The sequence below is a fragment of the Podarcis tiliguerta genome (genome assembly GCF_965153285.1).
Source record: "Podarcis tiliguerta genome assembly, chromosome: 5".
NCBI lineage: Eukaryota > Metazoa > Chordata > Lepidosauria > Squamata > Lacertidae > Podarcis > Podarcis tiliguerta.
In genome coordinates this window covers 92,098,447-92,121,821 of record NC_139538.1, presented here as the reverse complement: position 1 = coordinate 92,121,821, position 23,375 = coordinate 92,098,447, and the positions used below count along the sequence as shown (strand labels likewise).

Below are 23,375 nucleotides of genomic sequence, written 5' to 3'. Positions count from 1 at the left end.
AGGGCCCCCTTCACCCCCTCCCGTCTCCTCCCCTACGGGTTGGGAGGAGGTAAAACCCCGGAAAGAACCTTCCTCATCGTCCGAAGTTTCGAACACCTTTCTCCACTTGTTGTTGTTCCTAGTCTCTCGGTACTCCTCGTCATCTGAGTCCGTTCCTTCTTCCAACTCCGACTCCGCGAATCCTTCCAGTTCCTCTTCCTCGTCTGTGGTGCCGAAATACTCCCTCCTAAACCTTGCTACCGGCTGTGGTTTCCTCGGGAATCTTTGGTGGAACGTTTCTGTTAAAACCTCGTCATTGACCTCCTCTGCAGTCACCCAGGTGTTTTCTGACTCCGGTTCCCCTTCCCACGCCACCAAATACTCCACCTGATTGCCCTTCCACCTGGAATCGAGGATTTCCGCTACATGGTTACTGCTTTCCCTCTCTTCCAAGACTGGTCCCCTGGTGTACTCCCCTTCACCTCCCCCCTTGTACGGTGACAGTAACGACCTGTGGAACACTGGGTGCAATTTCATGTGGCTGGGTAACCGGAGTTTGAAAGCCACTGGGTTGACCTGCTGAATGACCTCAAAGGGTCCCAATCTCTTGGGTCTTAATTTTTTACAACCCCCTTTGAACGGCAACCCTTGGGTGGACAGCCACACCTGATCCCCCACCCTTATTGTTTCACCTTCCCTTCTGTTCTTGTCTGCCTGCTTCTTATATTGTGCCTTGGCCCTTTCTAAGTTGAGCTGAAGCTGACGATGGATCTCTTCCATCTCTTCTACAAAATGTTCGGCCGCTGGGACGCTCCATCTCTCGCCTCCCTCCCCTGGGAATGCCCTGGGGTGACACCCGTAATTGGCCAAAAAGGGGCTCATCCCTGTGTACACATTCTCCGCATTGTTGTAGGCAAATTCTGCCAGCGCCAGCTTTTCGACCCAATCATTCTCTCTGTCATTGACATAACACCTCAGATATTGTTGGAGGATGCCATTTGCTCTTTCCGCCTGCCCGTTGGTTTCAGGGTGCCGGGCAGTCGAAAAATTGACTTCCACGTGCAGCAACCTCATGAGCTTCCTCCAGAACCTGGAAGTAAATTGTTTGCCGCGGTCTGAGATCACCCTCAAGGGGGCGCCGTGCAGCCGGAAGATGTGTTCTACAAACAACTTCGCTGTTTCTTCCGCTGTGACTGCATGTGAACATGCTACAAAGTGGCACATCTTAGTTAACAGGTCCACTACTACCATAATGGCCGTTTTCCCCTTGGATTTGGGCAGATCCATCATAAAATCTATTGATACCGCCTCCCAAGGCCGTTCTGGCGTGGGTAATGGTTCTAATAACCCTGCCGGCGCCCTTCTTTCCCCCTTGGCCCTCTGACATTGGTCACACCCTCTTACATACTCCTTTACATCTTCCCTCACCTTGGGCCACCAAAATTCCCTGGTGACCATCCACATGGTCTTGTGTTGTCCAAAATATCCCGCCGTGGGACTATCATGCAACTGCTTGAGTACCCTCCCTCTCAATTCACCTTCTGGTATATACAGTGCCCCTTTGTAATACAATGCCCCGTTTCTTTCCTCAAAACCCTCCGGGCTCTCACCCTCTCCCCTGAGACCTCTGAGCTTATTTTGGGCATATTCGTCATTTTCCGTTTCCTCTACCAGTTCTCGTCTCCCCACCAGCGCCGCCCCACACACCCAGCGGTCCTCAGGAATGACATGTCTTTCTTCGATTGCCCCCTCCCCCTCCAAATACTCTGGTTTGCGTGAGAGAGCGTCCGCCCTGACGTTCTCTGGGCCTGGTACATAACAAATCTCGAAGTGGAATTTGGAAAATTCCTGTGCCCATCTCACTTGTCGTTGGTTGAGTACTCGAGCTGTTCTCCAATACTCCAAATTCTTGTGGTCGGTGCACACTTGCACCTTGTGTTGTGCCCCAATCAATAAATGTCTCCACCTCCGGAACGCTTCGTGAATGGCGAGTAGTTCCCTGTCATACACCGTGTAGTTCCGCTCGGACTTATTCAGCTTCCTTGAGAAGAAGGCACACGGTCTCCACTCCGACGTATTCCTTCCCGGCTGAAGAAGTACCGCCCCTACCGCTCGGTCTGACGCGTCTGTTTCCACTCTCATGGGCTTCTGTAGGTCCACATGCAGAAGTTGTTCTTCCGAGGCGAAAGCCCTTTTCAGTTCTTCAAAAGCTCGCTCCGCCTCCGCCGTCCAAACAAATTTCTTCTTGCTACTGAGGCAGTCGGTTATGGGCGCCGTCAAGTGTGCTAAGTTCTTGATGAACTTCCGATAAAAGTTCCCAAACCCCAGGAATCTTTGCACATCCTTCTTGGTCTTCGGTGTCTTCCATTCCAGCACCGCCTGGACCTTGCCTGGATCCATGGCCAATCCTTTGTCTGACAAGCGGTACCCCAGGAATTCCACCTCCTTGGCATGAAACTGGCACTTCTCCAGTTTCACCCACAGCTGATTGGCTTGCAGCCGGCCCAACACTTCTCTCACGTCCCTCACATGCTGCTCTTCATCTTCCGAATACACCAACACGTCATCTAAAAAGGCCACACAATTCTTGTAGAGCAAAGGTCCCAAGACGTGGTTGATAAAACTTTGAAAACATGCGGAGCCGGCTTGGAGACCGAAGGGCATTACGAGGTATTCAAATGCTCCCAAAGGGGTGAACATGGTGGTCTTCCATTCATCCCCCTTCCTTATGCGTATCAGATTGTACGCCCCCCGCAGGTCCAGTTTTGTAAAAATCTTCCCCTTCCTCACCCTGGTCAGAATGTCATCAATTCGGGGCATAGGAAAAGCCAGGGGTTCCGACACGGCATTTAGGGCCCTGAAGTCCACTACAAGTCTCGGCTTATCTGTGTTTTTTTTGTCCACAAAAAACACTGGGCTGCCCCCCACCGCTCGGGACTCTCTGATGAAACCTCGCTTCAGGTTTTTGTCAATGAACTCCCTCAGCTCCTGCATCTCCCTGTCTGACATGGCGTACAGCTTGCCCACTGGGAGTTGAGCCCCAGGGAGTAGGTTGATTTGACAGTCAAAGGGTCTATGCGGCGGCAGTTTGTCCGCTTCCCTTTCGCTAAATACGTTGCTCAGATCTGCATATTGCGGAGGCACCTCCCCTTTATTCATTACCTCCATCCCAGCTAGGGTGAGCCTGGCTCCCCCTGGATCCTTCCCCTGCTTGCAGTGTTCTAGGCAATGCGCTGACCCAAAGGAGACCACCCTCTGATGCCAGCCCACTAGAGGATCGTGTAGTGCCAGCCAGCTCATCCCCAAAATGATGGGAGCTCCTCCCAAGGTGGCCACATTAAACGCTATCCTCTCGGTGTGCCTTGCCACCCTCATTATCATGGGGACTGTCTGTTGGTTCACTTCTCCTCCCAACAGCTCTCTGCCGTCAATCGTGGTCACCTGCAGGGGTTTACTTAAGGGGAGGGTTTGTATCTGGTGCTCAGCTGCGAACTCCTTACTCATGAAATTACAGGAGCTGCCTGAATCCAGAAGGGCCTTGATCTGTAGGGGGTGTCCGTTTGGCAGCTCTAGCAACACCTCTATCACTAGAGCAGGTCTGGGAGGTTCTGGTGAGGGCACTTTCACTGCTTTTGGGCCTGGCTGCTGTGCCCCGACGGTGGCAGCCAGGCGTTGGCTTTTACTTGCTCCTTGCTTTCCTCCTCCTCTCCCCCAACAGCTCCTGCCATGCCTTGCCATTCCTTTCTTCGTGGACAGACTCTGGCAAAGTGTCCTGGCTGTTGGCAGAGATAACATTTCTTGGCGCTCTTTCCCTCCTTCTTCCGCCCTTCACTGAGGTTTGAAACTGCGCGCGCCCGCGCTGTTCCAACTTCCATCGGCTCTGCCGGCGGGAAAGGCTGCTCTGGAATGTCTGGAATGCGGAGCTCCCTCCAACGTTCTCCTTTCCCCTCCCGCTTCTCCAAAGCCCTCGCTTCCTGGCGCGCTCCTATGGCCAGCGCGGATTTAGTCAGCTGGTCCATAGACTCCGCTCTGGGGGCCCGGGAAAGTTCATCTTTTAAGGACGAAGAGAGCCCTTCTTCGAAAAGCATCTGAATGGGCTCCGCAGACAGGTCCCACCCCAATCTATGAATCAACATAGTGAACTCAGTCCAGTACTCACGGACAGTCCGGTTCCCCTGTTTGCAAGCCATTAACTGCCTTCGCACCCCTCCCTGCTCAATGTCGCTGGAAAACATCAGGTCCATGGCACGAAAAAACTTCATCGTGTCCTTTAGGATCTCATTATTTGCTGCCATCAAGGGTCTAACCCAGTCCTTCGCCCCTGATTCGAGATGGCTAATTACAAAAGCCACTCGCGATTCCTCATCAGGGAAGTCATCAAATTGCAGATTGAGAGCGTATTGCATCTCTGTCCTAAAGGCATGATAGTTTCTGGGGTCCCCCCCAAATTTCTGCACCAATCCTGGCATCTTTCTGGTGAGCGGGGTGGCTTTCTCCTTCCCCCTTTCTGCATCCTGAGCCCTCCTCTCCTCCAGCCTCGCCGTCTGCAAGGCAAGCTGGATCTCCAACGTCCTGTACCTTTCCTCCAGGCTTGGACCTCCTCCAGCTGCTCCTGCTCCTCCGGTTCCGGCTGGTTCACTCATGATGCCTCTCCCTGGCACAAGCTAGCTTTCGGTGACTTTCGGATTGCTGTGATGGGATGAAGAGCTGCTTGTGCGTAAACTGCAAGTCCCTCAGAGTTTGAACAAGTTCTCAAACCTCTGCCTGTGACGGAGCCCCTCCAGCATGGCTGCGTCAATCGCTAGCAGAATCCGAAAGTGGTTGCTTTCGGAAACGTTTCCAACATAAAAGCTCCTTAACGGAAACACTTCTTCTGGACTCTCTGCGTGACAGTTTCCGGCGAGGAACGGGTGTCCCTATAGGAGGTCCTGAGACCTCCCCACTGTTTTCGCTGGAAGCGTCTCTGAGCCATTCCTCCGACTCTCCTTCCCTTGACGTTCCTGTTCGCCCCCTACTGGTTCCCTCTTCAGCTGTTACGTCTCTCTCTACCTCAGAGAGCCTTTGCACCTCCTGTCCTGCCGATGGCAGTTCCCTGACAATTATTTTCTATGGTTTTTAAACAATCTTCTCCGTCAGTTCTGATAACCGGTTTTTGGGTCTATATTTTCTTTGCACAACTTTACAGACAATATGCACAAATACATATTCTCCCACACTTAACAGCCTCAAATAGATCTAAACTTTATGTCTTGGCAATAACAGGCTTCTTTTTCATTCTTTTTTAGCAGAGTACTGCTGATCAAGTTCAATGCTGTGATTATAACACTCTGGTTTGGGCAGGATTGCTTTCTCCTAAACTTTTTTGATCAGTGATCCTGTCCCTTGTTTGTGCTGTTATCACCCGTCATTTAACTGTAAAATGTATTTCCTCTGAAACAGTGATTGTAACACCAGCAGTAGTTGAAGAGTAAGGTAAGGTAAAGGGACCCCTGACCATTAGGTCCAGTCGTGACCGACTCTGGGGTTGCAACGCTCATCTCGCTTTATTGGCCGAAGGAGCCGGCGTACATCTTCCGGGTCATGTGGCCAGCATGACTAAGCCGCTTCTGGCGAACCAGAGCAGCACACGGAAACGCCGTTTACCTTCCCGCCGGAGCGGTACCTATTTATCTACTTGCACTTTGACGTGCTTTCGAACTGCTAGGTTGGCAGGAGCAGGGACTGAGCAACGGGAGCTCATCCCGTTGCGGGGATTCGAACTGCTGACCTTCTGATCGGCAAGTCCTAGGCTCTGTGGTTTAACCCACAGCGCCACCAGAGTACCTTGTAAAAAAATGCATGCTAATTTAAGACATTTTGCAGCAGTCTGTTTCAGCAGTATGTGCCTCTCCATAATCTGTACACTGGAAAAAAGAGGTGGCAAACTTCGCCCAATCTCCTGTAGGCTGGCTGACTGTTCACTGCATGCTAGCGGTCATCTACATTCTCTCCTCATCTATATTCCCTTTCTTCCTTTCCATCCCAGATCCCAGGCCCACAGGTTTTATAAGCATTATCTGGGCACGAGAGGGACAATTGCTGGGCACCCCACTCAGCTCCTGGAAATAACAGTGATCTTCTGTGATATCATCCCAGTGTTTCGCATAGCAAGCAACACTCCCATTTGAGTACAAAACAAGAACACCACTTAGGGCACAAAGACAGGCTAATGTTTGGCTCTGGGGAAATGAAATAGTTTGGGGGATAAAAGAGAGAAATCCCCAGTTTACAATGCCATGCAAAATGCAATGTTCTGTACAGGCACTCACCAGCTAAAATGCCCCTTTGCTGCCCTGCCTGTGCCTATTTGTCATTTCCGCTGCATGCCATCTTTGCACAAGCTTAATCTCTTGTCATTTGCATTTCATAAAATACATGGCAGCTCTGCCCGATCTTGCTGTTTGGGAAGACATCAATTCTTCTGTGCTGAAGAGTTCACTGTTTGCCAGTCTGCTACCTTTAACCACAGCCTATCATCAAGTCTCTGTTTGTATGCCCCCAGGGGTATTGTAATTTTTCTGTTTTGTGGTGTCTTGAAGTCATCCAAGGAAGTGATGGCAGTGGCAGGAAGGTAGGGAATGACGAGGACCGAGAGTTAGTACTTTCTTTTACTATTTGAGCCTGGGGCTTGCCGATCAGAAGGTTGGCGGTTTGAATCCCCATGATGGGGTGAGCTCCCGTTGCTCGGTCCCTGCTCCTGCCCAGTTCAAAAGCATGTCAAAATTCAAGTAGATAAATAGGTACCATTCCGGCAGGAAGGAAAAAGGCATTTCCATGCGCTGCTCTGGTTCGCCAGAAGCGGCTTAGTCCTGCTGGCCACATGACCCGGAAGCTGTATGCTGGCTCCCTCGGCCAGTAAAGTGAGATGAGCGCCGCAACCCCAGAGTCGTCTGCGACTGGACCTAATGGTCAGGGGTCCCCTTTACCCTTTACTTATACTATTTGACTATTTTTATTTTCATTAAATTTTTTTAAAAAAAATTATTTTTATTGAAGAAATTTTAACATAATCAAATGTTCTAATTACCTTTTACAAATTCACTTAACACCCCGCCCCCGCGCGACTACCCCCAACTTCCTTCCCTGGTTTATAACTTTTAAAAAAAATGTTTTTACTGTATTTTATAATTGGTATTAGCCGCCATGAGCCTGGGAGGGCGGGGTATTATTATTATTATTATTATTATTATTATTATTATTATTATTTCTGCTTATATTTTTATATAACTTATGTATATTTTTACTTCATATTTATATTTTCTTTTTGCATTTGTCCATTGTAAGTGTATTATTCAAATCCTGACTATTTGACTACAGTGGTACCTCGGGTTAAGAACTTAATTCGTTCTGGAGGTCCACTCTTAACCTGACACTGTTCTTAACCTGAGGGTACCACTTTAGCTAATGGGGCTCCCGCTGCTGCTGCACAATTTCTGTTCTCATCCTGAAACAAAGTTCTTAACCTGAGGTACTATTTCTGGGTTAGCAGCGTCTGTAACCTGAAGTGTCTGTAACCTGAGGTTTGTTGTTGTTTAGTCATTTAGTCGTGTCCGACTCTTCGTGACCCCATGGACCAGAGCATGCCAGGCACTCCTGTCTTCCACTGCCTCCCGCAGTTTGGTCAAACTCATGTTTGTGGCTTCGAGAACACTGTCCAACCATCTCGTCCTCTGTCGTCCCCTTCTCCTTGTGCCCTCCATCTTTCCCAACATCAGGGTCTTTTCCAGGGAGTCTTCTCTTCTCTCTCTTTTTTTTAATTTAAAGTTTTTTATTTATACAACAAGAAAAACAAACAAAAAACACAAATACCAAATTATACACAAATTACAAAAATAACCATAGACACATAATATTCTTAGCAAACAATAAAACATCTATTGGTCTTAACACTAAAGACCCAACCTCCCGTCTATTCCATACTTCAAATTCATATTACTTATTGCCAATGCAGATTTTTTTTTATAATTAAACTTATTCTCATTAAATCTAATTTCTTATATCTACCTTACAACTATTACTGAAGTTCCTCGAATGCTGCAACAGAATTTAAACTACTATATTTATTTTTCAGATATTCTTTAAAAACCTCCCATTTAGAAACAAATCCCTGTTTTGATTTATTCTTTATTTTTTCTGATAAACCATCTAATTCAGCATATTCTGTCAGCTTTTGGATCCAATCTTGAATAGAGGGGATTTCATTACTCTTCCATTTTGCTGCGATCAAAACTCTTGCTGCCGCCGTGGCATATAAAAAGATACCCTTCCTCTTTTGTGGAATATCCAAATCTGTTAGTCCCAGGAGGTAGGCCTCTGGTTTTTTATTGAAAGAGATCTTTAGCATTTTTTGCAGTTCCCAGAATACCTGTATTTTCCTACATATCCACCACCTATAGAAGAATGTTCCTGAGTCTCCGCATCTCCAACAATTACTTGATACATTTTTATACATTTTTGAAAGCTTCCATGGTGTTAGATACCATCGATGTTGCATTTTTTGATAGTTCTCTCTAATCGTGTAACAATTTGTGAATTTCCAATTGATCTTCCATAAATTTTCCCATTGGGCCATGGTTATTGAGTGGCCAAAATCCTGGGACCACCTCACCATTGCCACTGTTTCCTCCTCCTCCTTGACTGTCCAGTCAAGGAGGAGTCGGTAAGTTTTGGAAAGAGTTTTTCTTTTAGAATTTACAAGTTCAGATTCGAATCGGGAAATTTCTGTTGAGAACCCCTTTTGTTTGTCAGATTTAAATTTTTCAAATAACTGATGGTATTGGAACCAGTTTGAAATGTGGTCTCTTATTTCCTCAAAGTTTTTTAATTTTATTTGGTTATCTTCATTTTTTAGAAGTATTTTATATGTTGGCCAGCTTTCCTGAGTATTTTTCCGTTTTACTGCTATGGCTTCTACTGGTGAAGTCCACCACGGGACTTTAGGCTCCATCAGGTCTTTATATTTTTCCCATACAGCAAAGAGTGACTTTCTTATTATATGGTTGGTAAAGTTTTTATGAATTTTCGCTTTTCCACATATTAGGTAGGTGTGCCATCCCCAACGGTTGTCAAAACCTTCCAGGTCCAGGAGGTCCGAATCCTGCAACGTGCACCAATCTTTTAGCCAGGTGAAACAGGCTGCCTCGTAATAAAGTTTTAGGTTGGGTAGGGAAAAGCCTCCTCTCTCTTTTATGTCTATTAAGATCAGGTGTTTAATCCTAGGTTTCTTCCCTTCCCACAGGAATTTGGAAATTTCTCTTTGCCATATCCTGAGACAACCTGCTTCGCCCAGTATTGGAATCATTTGAAATAAAAAGATTAATTTTGGAAGCACATTCATCTTTATAATGGAAATCCTACCCAGAAATGTTAATTTTAGTTTACTCCAGGTTACAAAGTTTTTTCTAATCTCTAACCACGTTTTGGTGTAATTATCCTGAAATAAGTTTAACTTGCTGGCATATTGAGTGTCGCACCTTAACAGCATCATATTTTAAAATTTTAAATAGTTCAGCTGGAATATCATCACTTCCACTGGCCTTGTTATTAGCAGTGCTTTCTAAGGCCCATTTGACTTAACTCTCCAGGATGTCTGGCTCAAGATCAGCAACCACACTACCTGGGGTGTACGAGCCATCCATAGCTTTCTGGTTTAATTCCTCTGTGTATTCTTGCCACCCCTTCTTGATGTCTTCTGCTTCTGTTAGGTCCTTTCCACTTTTGTCTTTTATTATGGTAATCTTTGTACAAAATATTCCTTTCATATCTCCAATTTTCTTGAACAGATCTCTGGTTTTTCCCATTCTATTGTTTTCCTCTATTTCTTTGCATTGCTCATTTAAGAAGGCCTTCTTGTCTCTCCTTGATATTTTTTGGAAATCTGCATTCAATTTCCTGTATCTTTCACTATCTCCCTCGCATTTTGCTTGCCTTCTCTCCCCCGCTATTTGTAAGGCCTCATTGGACAACCACTTTGCTTTCTTGCATTTCCTTTTCATTGGGATGGTTTTAGTTGCTGCCTCCTGTATAATGTTACGAGCCTCCATCCATAGTTCTTCAGGCACTCTGTCCACCAAATCTAAATCCTTAAACCTGTTCCTCACTTCCACTGTGTATTCATAAGGGATTTGACTTAGATTGTATCTTACCGGCCCAGTGGTTTTCCCTACTTTCTTCAGTTTAAGCTTGAATTTTGCTATAAGAAGCTGATGATCTGAGCCACAGTCAGCTCCAGGTCTTGTTTTTGCGGACTGTATAGAGCTTCTCCATCTTTGGCTGCAGAGAATATAATCAATCTGATTTCGATGCTGCCCATCTGGTGATGTCCATGTGTAGAGTCGTCTCTTGTGTTGTTGGAAAAGAGTGTTTGTGATGACCAGCTTGTTCTCTTGGCAGAACTCTATTAGCCTTTGCCCTGCTTCGTTTTGAACTCCAAGGCCAAACTTGCCAGTTGTTCCTTTTATCTCTTGACTTCCTACTTTAGCATTCCAATCCCCTATAATGAGAAGAACATCCTTCTTTGGTGTCATTTCTATAAGGTGTTGTAAGTCTTCATAGAATTGGTCAATTTCAATTTCTTCAGCACCAGTGGTTGGTGCATAAACTTGGATTACTGTGATGTTAAAAGGTCTGCCTTGGATTCGTATTGAGATCATTCTATCATTTTTGAGATTGCATCCCAGTACAGCTTTTGCCACTCTTTTGTTGACTATGAGGGCCACTCCATTTCTTTTACGGGTTTCTTGCTCACAGTAGTAGATATGATGGTCATCCAAACTGAATTCACCCATTCCCGTCCATTTTAGTTCATGATGCCCAGGATGTCAATATTTATTCTTGCCATCTCATTTTTGACCACATCCAACTTACCCAGGTTCATGGTTCTTACATTCCAGGTTCCTATGCAATATTTTTGTTTACAGCATTGGACTTTCCTTTCGCTTCCAGGCATATCCACAACTGAGCGTCCTTTCGGCTTTGGCCCAGCCGCTTCATCAGCTCTGAATCTACTTGTACTTGTCCTCTGCTCTTCCTCAGTAGCATGTTGGACGCCTTCCGACCTGAGGGGCTCATCTTCCAGCGTCATAACTTTTATATGCCTGTTGTCTTTGTCCATGGAGTTTTCTTGGCAGGGATACTGGAGTGGCTTGCCGGTTCCTGCTCCAGGTGGATCACGTTTGGTCCAAACTCTCCACTATGACCTGTCCATCTTGGGTGGCCCTGCACGGCATAGCTCATAAGGGGTGATATGATAGCCATGTTCAAATATATAAAAGGATGTCATATAGAGGAGGCAGAAAGGTTGTTTTCTGCTGCTCCAGAGAAGCGGACACGGAGCAATGGATCCAAACTACAAGAAAGAAGATTCCACCTAAACATTAGGAAGAACTTCCTGACAGTAAGAGCTGTTCGACAGTGGAATTTGCTGCCAAGGAGTGTGGTGGAGTCTCCTTCTTTGGAGGTCTTTAAGCAGAGGCAATGAGCAATGACAAACCTAGAGCAATGACAAACCTAGACAGCATTTTAAAAAGTAGAGACATCACCTTGCCAACAAAGGTCTGTATAGTAAAAGCTATGGTTTTCCCAGTAGTGATGTATGGAAGTGAGAGCTGGACCATAAAGAAGGCTGATCGCCGAAGAATTGACGCTTTTGAATTATGGTGCTGGAGGAAACTCTTGAGAGTCCCATGGACTGCAAGAAGATCAAAGCTATCCATTCTGAAGGAAATCAGCCCTGAGTGCTCACAAGAAGGACAGATCGTGAAGCTGAGGCTCCAATACTTTGGCCATCTCATGAGAAGAGAAGACTCACTGGAAAAGACCCTGATGTTGGGAAAGACTGAGGGCACAAGGAGAAGGGGACAACAGAGGACGAGATGGTTAGACAGTGTTCTTGAAGCTACAAACATGAATCTGACCAAACTGCGGGTGGCAGTGGAAGACAGGAGTGCCTGGTGTGCTCTGGTCCATGGGGTCACGAAGAGTCGGACACGACTGAACGACTAAACAACACAACAAAGCAGAGGCTTGACAACCATATGTCAGGAGTGCTCTGATGGTGTTTCCTGCTTGGCAGGGGGTTGGACTCGATGGCCCTTGTGGTCTATTCCAACTCTATGATTCTATGATTCTATTCTATGATTCATAGCTTGTCTGAGTTATTCAAGCCCCTTCGCCACGGCAAGGCAGTGATCCATGAAGGGGAACCTGAGGTACCACTGTATTTTTAAAGTTGATCCATTCATCAATTCTCAGTTGTGTCCTTAGCCCTAGCTGTTTTTTGTTCACTGTTTTGGTGCTGCTGACAAGTCTAACTTGTCTGTAATTGTTCAAAGGATCTGTAAAGTTTACTTTCTCTTTGAAGAAGGAGAATTCATCTTGGCCATAACTCTGTGGATTAATACTAGCTAGAATTAGTAGTAGCAACAACAATATTATTTGTTTAGCTTTAAGCCATAACAAAGAAAAAAATACTTTGAGGGTTGAGCCACAAATTTCCTGGAAGCCAATACAAAAAGAGAAATGTGCAAGCTGACATAATTTTCTTTGTCCAGCAACAGAAAGCACACAAACTCACTTGATGAAACAATCCTGCCGATGAACTCAGACATACATTTTTCTTAAGGATCTTTCAGTGGTACCTCGCAAGACGAATGCCTCGCAAGATGAAAAACTCACAAGACGAAAGAGTTTTTTGTTTCTTGAGTTGCTTCGCAAGACGAATTTCCCTATGGGCTTGCTTCGCAAGACGAAAACATCTTGTGCCTTTTTCTTAAAACCGTCAATGCATTTCTATGGGAAACTGTCAATGCATTTCCTATGGGAAACCGTGCTTCGCAAGACGAAAAATTCACAAGACGAAAAAACTCGCAGAACGAATTAATTTCGTCTTGCGAGGCACCACTGTATGTCATGAACCTCCAAGGGTACTGTAATTTCTTATAACTCACCATAAAGGTAGAGGGCAGAACACAATTCTGTAAAAGCAATTCTACGAGAAGCCAATGTTGTTGTTTAGTCGTGTCCGACTCTTCGTGACCCCATGGACCAGAGCACGCCAGGCACTCTTGTCTTCCACTGCCTCCCGCAGTTTGGTCAGACTCATGTTGGTAGCTTCAAGAACACTGTCCGACCATCTCGTCCTCTGTCGTCCCCTTCTCCTTGTGCCCTCCATCTTTCCCAACATCAGGGTCTTTTCCAGGGAGTCTTCTCTTCTCATGAGGTGGCCAAAATCTTGGAGCCTCAGCTTCACAATCTATCCTACCAGTGAGCACTCAGGGCTGATTTCCTTCAGAATGGATCGGTTTGATCTTCTTGCAGTCCATGGGACTCTCAAGAGTCTCCTTCAAAACCATAATTCAAAATCATCAATTCTTCGGCGATCAGCCTTCTTTATGGTCCAGCTCTCACTTCCATACATCACTACTGGGAAAACCATGGCTTTAACTATACGGACCTTTGTTGGCAAGGTGATGTCTCTGCTTTTTTTTTTTTTATAAAAAAAGCCAATGTAATTACTGTTAATTCCAAGGAGTCAATTTTCCCAATAAGGTGGAACAAACCATAGCAATGATCCTTAGAGGAATAGAAATTTCTAAAACCAGCTTGCTCTTCACACAGTATACAGTTGAAGGAGACCTACTTCTACATCCTTTGAACAATTACAGACACATCGTCTCGTACTTGATTTAACTTGGGAGCCCCAGGATACGTCTCAAGAAACTTGAGTTTTTAAATGAAAACATAAACTGTCAGCTCTTTGAATTTCCATCTTCTCCTCAGTGGAAAAAAGCCTGCATTTTCCCCCTCTTTGTATGAGAAATAAATGAAAAAACATGATATTAAGAAGACTAAATAAAACTTGTGTAATTCACCATGACCTCAGTTTTCTTTATAAAGCTGCTCCTAGTGCCATTAAGCATCATTACCTTTTCTGCACCCAAACCACTTGCAGTCCTGTCATGCAATGGGGAGGAGAGCTATATAGGTAGGAGACAGGCTTTGGGAACATACAAACGCCTGTTAATGGCTACTGTCATCACTTCAATAAGTGATTCCTAAGAGTTCTTGCGAATATATATTTCAGTATTCAGAGCTGACAATGAAATGCTTTGCACAATTATAATGGTCTGGTTCAAAAAGTTGCTAGTTGTGTTTTGTTACCTTTTCGCTGCTGCCACTAAATATGACTGACACTTGCATGAAAGCCCAATCAGCGTATAAGGTAAAGGGACCCCTGACCATTAGGTCCAGTTGTGACCAACTCTGGGGTTGTGGTGCTCATCTCGCTTTATTGGCCAAGGGAGCTGGCGTAGAGCTTCTAGGTCATGTGGCCAGCATGACTAAGCCACTTCTGGCGAATCAGAGCAGTGCACAGAAACAACGTTTACCTTCCAGCCGGAGCAGTACCTATTTATCTACTTGCACTTTGACGTGTTTTAGAACTGCTAGGTTGGCAGGAGCAGGGACCGAGCAATGGGAGCTCTCCCCATCGCGGGGATTCGAACCGCCAACCTTCTGACTGGCAAGTCCTAGGCTCTGTGGTTTAGACGACAGCGCCACCCACGTCCCAATCAGCGTATAAATCATTGCAAATGAGAGAACAGGACTCAGCTTGCTTTGAGGTGCGACTGTTTCAAAACTCATAACCCTACTGTGGAGTGGAGTCAACTGGGGGGGGGGGGAGCTCAATCCCAGCTGTTGGGGTGAAGGTCTCGCATCTTGCAGAGAAGACCCACCAAGATGATCAAGGATCTGGAAACCAAACCTTATGAGGAACTGTTGAGCAAGTTGGGTATGTTTAGCCTGGAAAAGAGGCTGTCCCATGGAAGATGGAGCAAGCTTGTTTTCTCCTGCTCTGGAGGTTAGGACCTCCTGTGGTGCAATGGGTCAGTGTGTGTGGCTGTTAACCAGAAGGTTCATGGTTTGAGCCCACCTGGGGATGGCTGTGGGCAGAATTCCTGCATTGCAGGGGGTTGGACTATCAGGCTCCCTCAAACTTGGCCCTCCAGATGTTTTGAGACTACAATTCCCATCATCCCTGACCACTGGTGCTGCTAGCTAGGGATCATGGGAGTTTTAGGCCAAAAACATATGGCGGGCCGAGTTTGAGGAAGCCTGGACTAGATGATTCTTGGAGTCCCTTCCAGCCCTAGAATTCTATAATTCTTTGACCCAAACTAATGGCTTCAAGTTACAAGAAAGGAGATTCCGACTAAATGTTCAGGAAGAACATTAGTAAGAGCTGGTCGTCAGTGTTCAGAAAGCGGTGGACTCTCCTTCTCTGGAGGTTTTTAAACAGAGGCCATCTGTCAGGGATTGCTATGATTGCAGGGGTTAGAACTAAACGATCCTTGAGGTCCCTTCCAACCCCAAATTTCTATGATTCTGCAACATGCTATGTTGTTGTTGTTTAGTCGTTCAGTCGTGTCCGACTCTTCGTGACCCCATGGATCAGAGCACGCCAGGCACTCCTGTCTTCCACTGCCACCCGCAGTTTGCTCAGATTCATGTTTGTAGCTTCGAGAACACTGTCTAACCATCTCGTCCTCTGTCGTCCCCTTCTCCTTGTGCCCTCCATCTTTCCCAACATCAGGGTCTTTTCCAGTGAGTCTTCTCTTCTCATGAGGTGGCCAAAGTATTGGAGCCTCAGCTTCATGATCTGTCCTTCCAGTGAGCACTCCGGGCTGATTTCCTTAAGAATGGATGCGTTTGATCTTCTTGCAGTCCATGGGACTCTCAAGAGTCTCCTCCAGCACCATAATTCAAAAGCGTCAATTCTTCGGCGATCAGCCTTCTTTATGGTCCAGCTCTCACTTCCATACATCACTACTGGGAAAACCATAGCTTTAACTATACAGACCTTTGTTGGCAAGGTGATGTCTCTGCTTTTTAGGATGCTGTCTAGGTTTGTCATTGCTTTTCTCCCAAGAAGCAGGCGTCTCTTAATTTCGTGGCTGCTGTCACCATCTGCAGTGATCATGGAGCCCAAGAAAGTAAAATCTCTCACTGCCTCCATTTCTTTCCCTTCTATTTGCCAGGAGGTGATGGGACCAGTGGCCATGATCTTCGTTTTTTTGATGTTGAGCTTCAGACCATAGCAACATGCTATGGCTTAGCTGAAAGTAGCGGGAGAACTGGGGAAGGAGTAAAGTGGCTTCTATCTCCTGTTCAGGAACCCTTGCATTTGCAGAAAGCCATGATTTGGTTCAGTGTTTCATGTGAACCTGATCACAGAAATGGAGCCAGGAAAAAATGTTGATAAAATATTTTTTGCTTATATTTTAATGTAACAACATAAACATTATTATTCAATGGAATAATGATGGAGTTGTGGGGGAGGCGCCAGAAATCTAAACTGAGCCCATCTGAAAATGACTCAAGCAAACTGTTATTTCAACAGCTCAAATGCCTTAGCAGCTACTAACAGGTAGGACCAGATAGTTTGAGAGATCATGAATTAATATGTGCAGGGGCATGATGAGCACAGCCTGATTGTTAATATAAGAAGCATTTTCCCAAGTTGTTAGTTCATCTCTGAATGTTCAGCCCTTGTAGAAAACTGTTTTGATGGGGTTGAACCAGAATGGGTAATCCATGATGAAAGATTATATATTTCTGCATCTTTCAACAATAGAATCATTCACTGTCAGCTATTTTTCTAACCAAGTAAACAAATGCTGGGTTTCAGCTCTTCTGGACACATTAATTAAATTTTGCATCTTTCAACAAGGGAATATAACAATACAAAGGTTATTCAATAAACTGAAATTAAACACTGTGCCATTGTTATTGCATGCCAAAAAAAAAAAATCAGACGGGAAATATTATAAATATATTTTATTGTTCCTAACATACTTAGTATTTTAACAAGTGGGGCCTACAGTAAAACATTGCAATCTCCCCTCACCCCTTTATAGGCATGCTCCTGTTTAGGGCGCCAGCCAGTTATGTTGTCCTTCAGGGTGGCACTGTGGTCTAAACCACTGAGCCTCTTGGGCTTGCTGATCAGAAGGTTGGGGGTTCAAATCCACACAATGGGATGAGGTCCCGTTGCTCAGTCTCAGCTCCTGCCAACAAAGCAGTTTGAAAACACACCAGTTCAAGTAGATAAATAGGTACCGCTCCAGCGGGAAGGTAAACGGCATTTCCGTGCACTCTGGTTTCCATCACTGTGTTCTGTTGCACCAGAAGCGGTTTAGTCCTGCTGGCCACATGACCCAGAAAGCTGTCTGTGGACAAACACCGGCTTTCTCGGCCTGAAAAAGATGAGCGCTGCAACTCCATATTTGCCTTTTACTGAACTTAACTGTCCAGGGGTCCTTTACCTTTACCTTTACTTTACTTTATTTTACTTTAGTGGGACGCAGGTGGCGCTGCGGTCTAAACCACTGAGCCTAGGGCTTGCCAATCGGAAGGTCAGCGTTTCGAATCCCCGTGACAGGCACTGGCGGAGGAAGGAGTGTGGGAGGAGTGCACCACCCCTGGCAGCATGATCCCAGTGGGGTGCCATTGTGGCTGTCCCCGACCTGCGCTGGGAGCCACACCCCTGCGTGTGGTGCGGCACGCCCCCAGGATGCGTGCCAGCCCTGCCCCCGCCTGCTCTCCGCCCCCCCCCCGGGGCCGGAGCATGAAGCTCTGCCACTGGCAACGGGGTGAGCTCCTGTTGCCAGTCCCAGCTCCTGCCAACCAAGCAGTTCGAAAGCACGTCACAGTGCAAGTAGATAAATAGGTACCACTCTGGCAGGAAAGTAAATGGTGTTTCCGTGTGCTGCTCTGGTTTGCCAGAAGTGGCTTAGTCATGCTGGCCACATGACCCGGAAAAAGTGTCTGCGGACAAACGTCAGCTCCCTTGGCCAGTAAAGCGAGATGAGTGCTGCAACCCCAGAGTCGTCCACGACTGGACTTAACTGTCATGGGTCCTTTACCTTTACCTTTATATGGTGTTATCCTCTGAATTTTTTAACTCTTCCCCCACAATAATACTTATACATCTCAATATTTTTTCAAAAAAATTGCTAACACTGAACTGGAATTCCTCTCAAAATGTAGATTAATCTGGGAATAATATTCTTCTTGAGAGCATTAACCCTTCCCCATAGGGTACTCCCATCTATCAATATCTAAATAAACCTCATTAATTACAAATATTCCTATATTACTGGAAGCTATTAGTCATTATTTTTCAACCAATGAGGACATCAACATAGAGATTTCTTTTCAATGCAGTGACCAGGAATCAGACTTTGCAGAGCAATTCCCATTAATGTTAAAATGAATTATATGATTCAAGTCCCATACACAAACATGGAAAATCTGTATCTTGATGTTTGTTAATTCAATGCACGTTGTGAATTGCATGGTAGCTCCCTGGGACTAGTGACGAAGCAATTTGTGTAAGCAGAGGCAGTGCCAAGTGACCCAGAAGGATTCTGTAAACACCCTAGACACCACCTCTGGGCGATAGCTGGTCTCACTTTACATCAGAACTGCAATAAATCAGCAAAAAAAAAAAAAAAAAAAAACCAACAAAAAATCCCATTTCCTTGGCTTGATCTTTTGGAGATGTATTTTTACACAACAAACAGGAGCAGTTTTATTTACAGCTTCACTTGATTACAAAGCAGCTGTGTTACCTAACTCTGTCAAATGTAGTTAACAGCTACATAGAGCCCCTGAGTGTGCTGGGTGCCTTGAGAGAAGTGTATAATAGAGCATGAGGACGTAGGAAAAGACATTTCCCCTTTCCAGGGGAGATGACCTTGGGGGCTGGGAGCAAGCCCTCCCCAGGCACACAGGGCGGGATCATCCCTGCACCATTGGATGGTACTCAGCCACAGCATCCTTAGGCCTGTGGCGTTAGTATGGAGCCCCCGGTCATCTCACGGACTATTGACCCGTACACCACTAATCCGCTGCCACCAACCAGGTCCTCCCTGGTAAAATCACTTCAGTCTCAGTCAGCTTCTCAATTAATAAAGAAGAGCGTATTTTATTTCAGACACAAACAAACTTTTTACGGCATTCCAAACATTGTTGCTCTTTACTTTCTTAGTCTTATTTTCCTCTCTCTATCTCTTCTACCTCCCCACACTCAAGAACCCATGACCCGGTCTCTCTAGTACCAACTGCCTTTCCCAACCAGCCAACCCACTAAATCCGACCAACTACCCACCCACAACTCCCAACGAACTTCTCCCAGAACTAGTTTTATAGTCCCACTGACTCCACCCCCCTGGGTCCTGACTGTGCAACCTGTTTAACTATTTCCCTTCCAGCACTCTCTCATATATGTTAACGTCACAAGGCCGTCCAATCCCGACGGTCCGGGGACGTGGTGCAGGCTATTTAAACTGCCCACGGCCAAGGACACGCCTGTGTTTTTCTCCCTGCTCGGTCAGTTCTCCCGCCCTCCCTCCCTTAGGTTAGGCTCTTCTATTTCTTGACCTTGCTATGGACCTCGGTTGTCACCTTGGTTGTCCAAGGCACCTGGTAGGAATTTTTCCACTTGGCCAATTGGCACCGGCCATTTGGATTTTTCGCCTACCTTGTAGCAAATCATTACAACTTTGTAAGGTTTAGCGGTTAGGCATCAGAGTATTAGGTTGAAGGTGAAGGGAGGTAGTGGCCATCACCTACCCCTCCTAATTTAAGGGTATTCCGTTAAAGGAATCCAGTGGCCGTGGTCTCCGTCCAAAGCACCAGACGGGCGGCTGTGGCCATGGCACGACCCCTAGCAGTGACCCTGGGGGAGTTTCTAGTTGATGTGCATCAGCAGGGCTCCCCCTACTGGTGGTTAACCCTTCCAAGACTCCTGCAGACGGGCAGGAGTCAGATATAGTTGTGTGGTTTCCAGTGCCTAAGCCAATACCACTCACATCTGTAACCAATAAAGTTGTGGCCTTTTTTGCCCATTAACCTAAAATACTGTTTCATGTGTCTTTATTCCACTTCCTGGGAGGGTTTGGGACCTTGCCACACAACTCCTTCACAATGAGTAACACGATTGATCTATGTAGCCCAAGTGTCAATTTTTCTAGCAAGATACAACATGCCACCATCCATACCAGCGCTAGGACTTTTTAAAGTGTTGTTGTAGCATTGATCGAAAGACAATAATGTAGCATCGTTAGTGTTCATGTTGCATTATAGAAATAGCATAAACAAAATATGGGTCCCTGACTTGCAGGTCTCATTATGTAAATTAAGGATAGGTTTAATCTTAAATGAAGAAAAAACACACACCCAGTAATTAGAGCATCTCTAACTGATTTCTATATTGCCCAAAGATTAAAAAAAACTCTCAACTCTAGTTACTACCTCTGTACATATTTTTAAAGGAAAGAATAGGAAGGATATATGTTGTATCATAATTATACATTGTGATTCCCCCCCCCCATTTTTTCATGCAATGTAGATACCAGGTCTCTTATTTAATGCACTATCTCAACCACCTTCTTTGTGGTTCAGGCCATATTGAAAGTGAGGTTGAAGATGGCTTTTCCAAGATACCCAATGGCACTCCAGCTCAAGCTGAATGACACGTGAGCCCAGGATGCTTCGTGCCTTTAACCCTGAAACACTTTATCCACGATAATTAATATGTTATCACTGAAACAACACTATAAAAGTGTGCTCCGTTGTGAAATCGGAAAATACGAGGTAAAGGGCATTACTTTTATATAATCTGCGCCTTCTTTATCAGCTGCCTCTTTATTTTGTATGTTGCACCTTTAGTTCCTCTAATTTAATTTGTAATTTAATTTGTATTTCAAGAAAATATGTCCTCTTTTCACCTTTCAGAATAAGACACAAGGACTGAGTTTTGTCCGGATACATGCACCATGGAATGTACTTAGCCGAGAAGCAGAGTTTCTTAAAATAAAAATGCCCACTAAAAGGGTAAGTGGTACTCAGTTCTGTTTTAATTATTTTGAAACTTGCAGAACATTACAGAGGAAAGGCAGTGAAGGCTGGTTATTTCTCATCTCTGAGTATGGCAAGGAAGAAGCCCCCCTCCCCAGTGACTACCTATGCTATGCTTCCCTCCACTTATAACATTGTTGTTGTTGTTTAGTCGTTTAGTCGTGTCCGACTCTTCGTGACCCCATGGACCAGACCACGCCAGGCACTCCTGTCTTCCACTGCCTCCCGCAGTTTAGTCAGATTCATGCTGGTAGCTTCGAGAACACTGTCCAACCATCTTGTCCTCTGTTGTCCCCTTCTCCTTGTGCCCTCTGTCTTTCCCAACATCAGGGTCTTTTCCAGGGAGTCTTCTCGTCTCATGAGGTGGCCAAAGTATTGGAGCCTCAGCTTCAGGATCTGTCCTTCCAGTGAGCACTCAGGGCTGATTTCCTTAAGAATGGATAGGTTTGATCTTCTTGCAGTCCAAGAGTCTCCTCCAGCCCCATAATTCAGAAGCATCAATTCTTCGGCGATCAGCCTTCTTTATGGTCCAGCTTTCACTTCCATACATCACTACTGGGAAAACCATGGCTTTTACTATACGGACCTTTGTTGGCAAGGTGGTGTCTCTACTTAGGGTCCCTCTACAATTCTAGGATTCTATGGGTTGGGTATATGGCTGGCAGGAGGAAGGAGGGGCCAAGACTAGAATACAGACTTCATGGGATAACTGAGTGAAAGTATCACCAGGAGTACAAGGGGCTGCACTACCATAATTTAGAAGCATCAATTCTTTGGCGATCAGCCTTCTTTATGGTCCAGCTCTCACTTTCATTCATCACTACTGGGGAAACCATAGCTTTATAAGGAAACTGACATGACACACATTTCAACATGTTAGTTGTTTAATGGAACTGTAGTGTTGGGAGGGACCTGAAGAGGTCATCTAGTCCAACCCACTGCAATGCAGGAATCACAGCTAAAGTGCCCCTGACAGATGGCCACCCAACCTCTGTTAGGAAATGTCCACCATCTGAGGTTGGGGATGCAGGAGGTGCTGTGGTGTAAACCACTGAGCCTCTTGGGCTTGCCGATCGGAAGGTCGGCGGTTCGAATCCCTGCGATGGGGTGAGCTCCCGTTGCTCGGTCATAGCTCCTGCCCACCTAGCAGTTCGAAAGCACGTCAAAGTGCACGAAGATAAATAGGTACCGCTCTGGTGGGAAGGTAAATGGCATTTCCATGCGCTGCTCTGGTTTCGCCAGAAGCGGCTTAGTCATGCTGGCCACATGACCCAGAAGTTGTCTGTGGACGAACACCGGCTCCCTCGGCCTATAGAGCGAGATGAGCGTGCAACCCCAGAGTCATCCGCGACTGGACCAAATGGTCAGGGGTACCTTTACCTTTACCATCTGATATGGTTTTTTCCACCGTCAAGGAACTCTTAACCCCCAGAGAGTTCTACCCAATGCTTAGTCAGAATCTCCTTTCTGGTAATCTCTTGATTTGTAGCAGCATCCATTGGTTTGAACCATCTTCCCATCAACAGCTGATACCTTGATATTTTCCTTGTTTGATTGTTAGGTTTCTTTTCTTACAGAACTTATCTCCACTAGGACTGCCTTGAAATAACTCAAGCTTATCCCTTCCTTTTCACTTGGTGCTACCTAAGCCAATATATTGCTGTTTTGGGGGCGGGGGGGGGGCGGGGAGAGAATATAAACTAACCTGATGAGGAACAATTGCTTCAGCCTGCCACTTAAAACATTCGCATTCAAGCATTCTGTATCCTGTGCTGCGTGGGACATGGGTGACACTGTGGGTTGAACCACAGAGCCTAGGGCTTGCCGATCAGAAGGTCAGCGGTTCGAATCCCCATGACGGGGTGAGCTCCCATTGCTCGGTCCCTGCTCCTGCCCACCTAGCAGTTCGAAAGCATGTCAAAGTGCAAGTAGATAAGTAGGTACCACTCCGGTGGGAAGGTAAACGGTGTTTCCGTGTGCTGCTCTGGTTCTCCAGAAGTGGCTTAGTCCTGCTGGCCACATGACCTGGAAGCCGGCTCCCTCGGCCAGTAAAGCGAGATGAGCGCCGCAACCCCAGAGTCGGTCACGACTGGACCTAATGGTCAGGGGTCCCTTTACCTTTATCCTGTGCTGCAGATCAGCTGAACGAATGATGGCTGAGAAGCACTATTGAATGTTTGTACGTTAGCAGAGCCAAAGGCAGAGATGCAATCTTTTTGCAAACCACTTTGAGGTTTTATAAAAGCAGTATATAGATAGGACCAGCCCAAAACACCTGTGGAGAACCACAAAATGGTGCCTCCTCACCGCCAGCGAAGAAGGGGTGAGCAAAGACCTATATCAAGAACAAGGGCAGGAATAAAGATCTACTTTGGCATCTGCTGCCCCTGTGGATCCTACTGCCCAAGGCAGTTGCCTCACCTTGCCTCAGGGGT

General features: G+C 46.0%; 1 protein-coding gene across 2 annotated transcripts in view; it reads left to right on the top strand.

The window, feature by feature from the left end:
* Window positions 1–23,375, top strand: part of ANO2 (anoctamin 2) — a 157,655-nt gene that overhangs the window by 20,718 nt on the left and 113,562 nt on the right. Inside the window, exons 1-2 of one of the 2 annotated variants that reach the window (XM_083440733.1) lie at window positions 18,872–19,410; window positions 20,818–20,916. In XM_083440733.1, coding sequence (XP_083296859.1) covers window positions 19,306–19,410; window positions 20,818–20,916 — 204 coding nt within the window. In that variant the 5' untranslated portion in view covers window positions 18,872–19,305. Of the gene's footprint in view, window positions 1–18,871; window positions 19,411–20,817; window positions 20,917–23,375 lie in introns of those variants that run through there. The other variant, XM_083440732.1, reaches the window with a different exon arrangement.